This window comes from Belonocnema kinseyi, chromosome 4, assembly GCF_010883055.1.
Source record: "Belonocnema kinseyi isolate 2016_QV_RU_SX_M_011 chromosome 4, B_treatae_v1, whole genome shotgun sequence".
In the NCBI taxonomy this organism is placed as follows: domain Eukaryota; kingdom Metazoa; phylum Arthropoda; class Insecta; order Hymenoptera; family Cynipidae; genus Belonocnema; species Belonocnema kinseyi.
The window spans coordinates 85,670,864-85,674,113 of NC_046660.1; the positions used below are offsets into that span (position 1 = coordinate 85,670,864).

Genomic DNA, 3,250 nt, shown 5'->3' on the forward strand with positions numbered 1-3,250 from the left:
CGATTGTTATTTTTCGGCAAATTTATGTCATCCAATATAATTTTAGCTTCTTTGAAACATAAAACTAAGAATGTTTAAAAAAATAATTGATATTTTGAAAATTTAGTTTACATTATAAAGCATCAGTTTTTCTATATATGATTGAATAGTTTAACGACGACAGAACTCACAGGGTATCTCCCTCATATTACTATGAAACTAAAAAAATCATGAAAATACATTTTTGATAAAAAAATAAAATATACGTCTCATATTTTTCATTGGAGAACAATATTTTTCAACCATAAACTGTCCGATTTCTAATGAATTCGGTCTGGTGTAAGTCCAAAAGTATATTTTTTCAAAATAGTTTGAAATATTTTCGACTGGAATTTGGATCTTTTCTTCTGTTTTTAAAGAAAATTCAGGGCAATTTCAAATATTAAAAAAATTAAAAGTCCTATTGCACAATATAAACAGTTTTTGAGAAACACGAAATAAAACTTTGAATCAAAATAGATAAGAATTAGTCAATTTCAAGTTAGCATTTTTTTTTATTTTCTTAAAAAATTTATCATTTAAAGTTATATTTTTCCCATTTTAAACTAATTCCTGATTTTAATTTCATGATTTTCTCGCCAATGATGAATGATTTTTTACGTAGAAAATAAGAAGGCACGTTTTTTTAATTGACATAATTTTTTAAGTTATTACGGTTTTTATAGTTTGAGTGAATCCAGTTTTAAACACTCTTTTAAAGTTCATAACAAAATAAAAAAGATTAAAAAAAGGTAAATTTATTTTTATTTAGAAAAGGAAATTTTTTCCCAAAAGCCCCAAATGTACTTTTTGTTTTTCGCGGAGTAAAAAATAATTTCTAATTTTGTTGTCAAAACTTTGTCCTTTTTGACACTTTAAGATTTTAAGGTTTTTCTTGTTGCAGTTTGTTCAGTTATTTTTAACTCTTTCGAAAACCATGCAAAAAGTGAAGAAAGAATAAAAAATTATAAAGCTGTTTTGATTTAAAAACAAAATTAAAATACGAAATTTTAAGAAAATTTCATGTTTAATTTGTTCAACAAATTTCAACAGCTTTACCATTTATTATTATCTTTTCGTTTCTCTTATCGGCTTCGAAAGAGTGAAAAAAGGTGTGATTAACAAAGTTTTTCTTTTTTTTTCAAAAACAAAATAACTTTACCATTTTTTTATATATTTATTTTTTCATTTTTGCAATTGATTTTAAATCAATGCAAAAAACTAGATAAACTAAGAAAAGAAAGCTCTTAATATCCTTAATACTACAGAAATGACACGGATTTTAAAGTGAAATTAACAAATAAAGAACTCATTTTTCCCAAAAAATTGTTAAAATATTCGTATAAGATGTAAAAATTTCCATATGTTAATTCAAAAAAATACTCGTCTCCTTATTTTCCACGTACAAAAACAAATTTCATTGGCAAAACCACTCCTGAACATGTCACCTGGATGATTTGAAATGGATTCGGTCTTAGCGAATGCAGCAGAAATCTGCTGTCAAAATAATCGATTCCTCGAATCGTTTCAGGGAATTAAACTACTAAAAAGCGTTCTCTTCAATAATTCGATTTAAGGAGAGAAAGTAAAACACAGGAAGGCTTTGTACTGCCGTTGAAAACGCTACGCTTCGTAATCGCTAATGTCTTTAAAAGATCGGCGTATTGTACAAAATTTCAGACGGTTGTTCCGTATGTGCTGAACATGACTCTAGTGGTATCGGTATCGAGAGTGACGTCCTCTGGGGAAGCGAGATCGACTTTTACGGTTCCAGAATTGTTTCTTCTTCTGGCCATGCCGCCACCTCCCCAATTGGAAAGAGTCCAATGGTAGGTCTCGCCCTCTTTTTCCTCGTTGCCGCTTTCCTGAGTCTCGTCGGCTTTGTCCAAGCCAGTGTCGATCGAAACGGAAGATTGAGAGGCCACGGAATCAAAACTCGAGTCACCACCGCTCCGGAAACGGCCGACAGTCTCGATTGCCACTTCACCGGGAGACTCCTCGATGGCCCGGAGGATATTTTGACAAATTTCGGAATCTAGGGGAATGGGGTCTTCGGAGTCACGATTGTGAATTGTGACTGCAATGTGCGCTGGGTGAGGAATTGGGAGAGGAATCAGGAGCTTCTCGGCACTGTAGGGTCGCATTTGTCGTTTCCAGGGCTGCCATCGTCCTACGGATCCTCCGTTTCGAGGGAGGGTGCGACGTCGCAATTTTGTTGATGTTAGTAATCCGGTGTTCTCGCTAAAAAAAGGTTTAAAACAAGTTCTTGAAAATTGCATCTGATTAGCAAATTGTATAGTAGGGGTTAATTTTAATACTAAATACGTACACTACCGGTCTAAAATTTGGGTTCATGTAGAAAAATCGTTTTTTTTTGTTGTATTTATCGCTTTAATTATACCGGAGCTAAAAAAATGTCTCTTTAAAAGGTTGATTGTTTTCGAAATTCTGTGTAAAATAAGCCCAGAGTGAAGCCAATTTGTCTAAAGGTATTGCAAAAATAGTGTAAATTTGAATGTTTTCTTAAATTTTCAATAACTTCCGAAATAGTCAACGTTTTTCAATGTTCTTGGACTCATTTAGAAGCTTTTTTTACCGTATCACAACAACTTACGAGGATTTATCGTAAAAAATGTTTTTTCGAATTGCAAGAACTTGAATTTGTAACAAAAAAGTTGGAAAAATTGAAATATTATTTTTAGTAACAAAAATATTTTTGTAAAATATATGAAACATATAATCATGAATTTTCTATGTAATTTCCTCAAAATATATATTTATTTAACTTTTATTCTGAATTGCCTACAGATAAGATGTTTTCAAATTTATCCAACGTTTTTATTACAACTTAAAGTTCTTGTAATTCGAAAAGAAATTTTTTACGATTCATACTCATAAGCTGTTGTGATACGGCGAAAATAGGCTTCAAAATGAGCCGCAGAACATTGAAAAATGTTGACTATTTCGGAAGTTATTGAACATTTAAGAAAACATTGAAATTTGCACTATTTTTGCAATATCTACTTAAAAACTAGACAAATAGGCTTCACTCTGGGCTTATTTTAGACAGAATTTCGAAAACAACCTTTTAAAGAGACATTTTTTTAGCTCCGGTATTATTATTATTATTATTATTATTATTATTATTATTATTATTATTATTACACCATTTAGCCATTTCCCTTTCGGGGTAGGCGTGACTCACTCGGCAGGGGAAAGGAGTAGTGTGTGG

General features: G+C 31.1%; 1 protein-coding gene across 2 annotated transcripts in view; it reads right to left on the reverse strand.

Annotated features, from left to right (window-relative positions):
- Positions 1-675: 675 nt before the first annotated feature.
- Positions 676-3,250, reverse strand: part of LOC117170720 — a 76,922-nt gene continuing 74,347 nt past the window's right edge. For both annotated transcript variants that reach the window (XM_033357734.1, XM_033357733.1), the window contains one exon: positions 676-2,259. In XM_033357734.1, the coding sequence (XP_033213625.1) occupies positions 1,695-2,259 (565 nt within the window). In that variant the 3' untranslated portion in view covers positions 676-1,694. The remainder of the gene's footprint in view (positions 2,260-3,250) is intronic.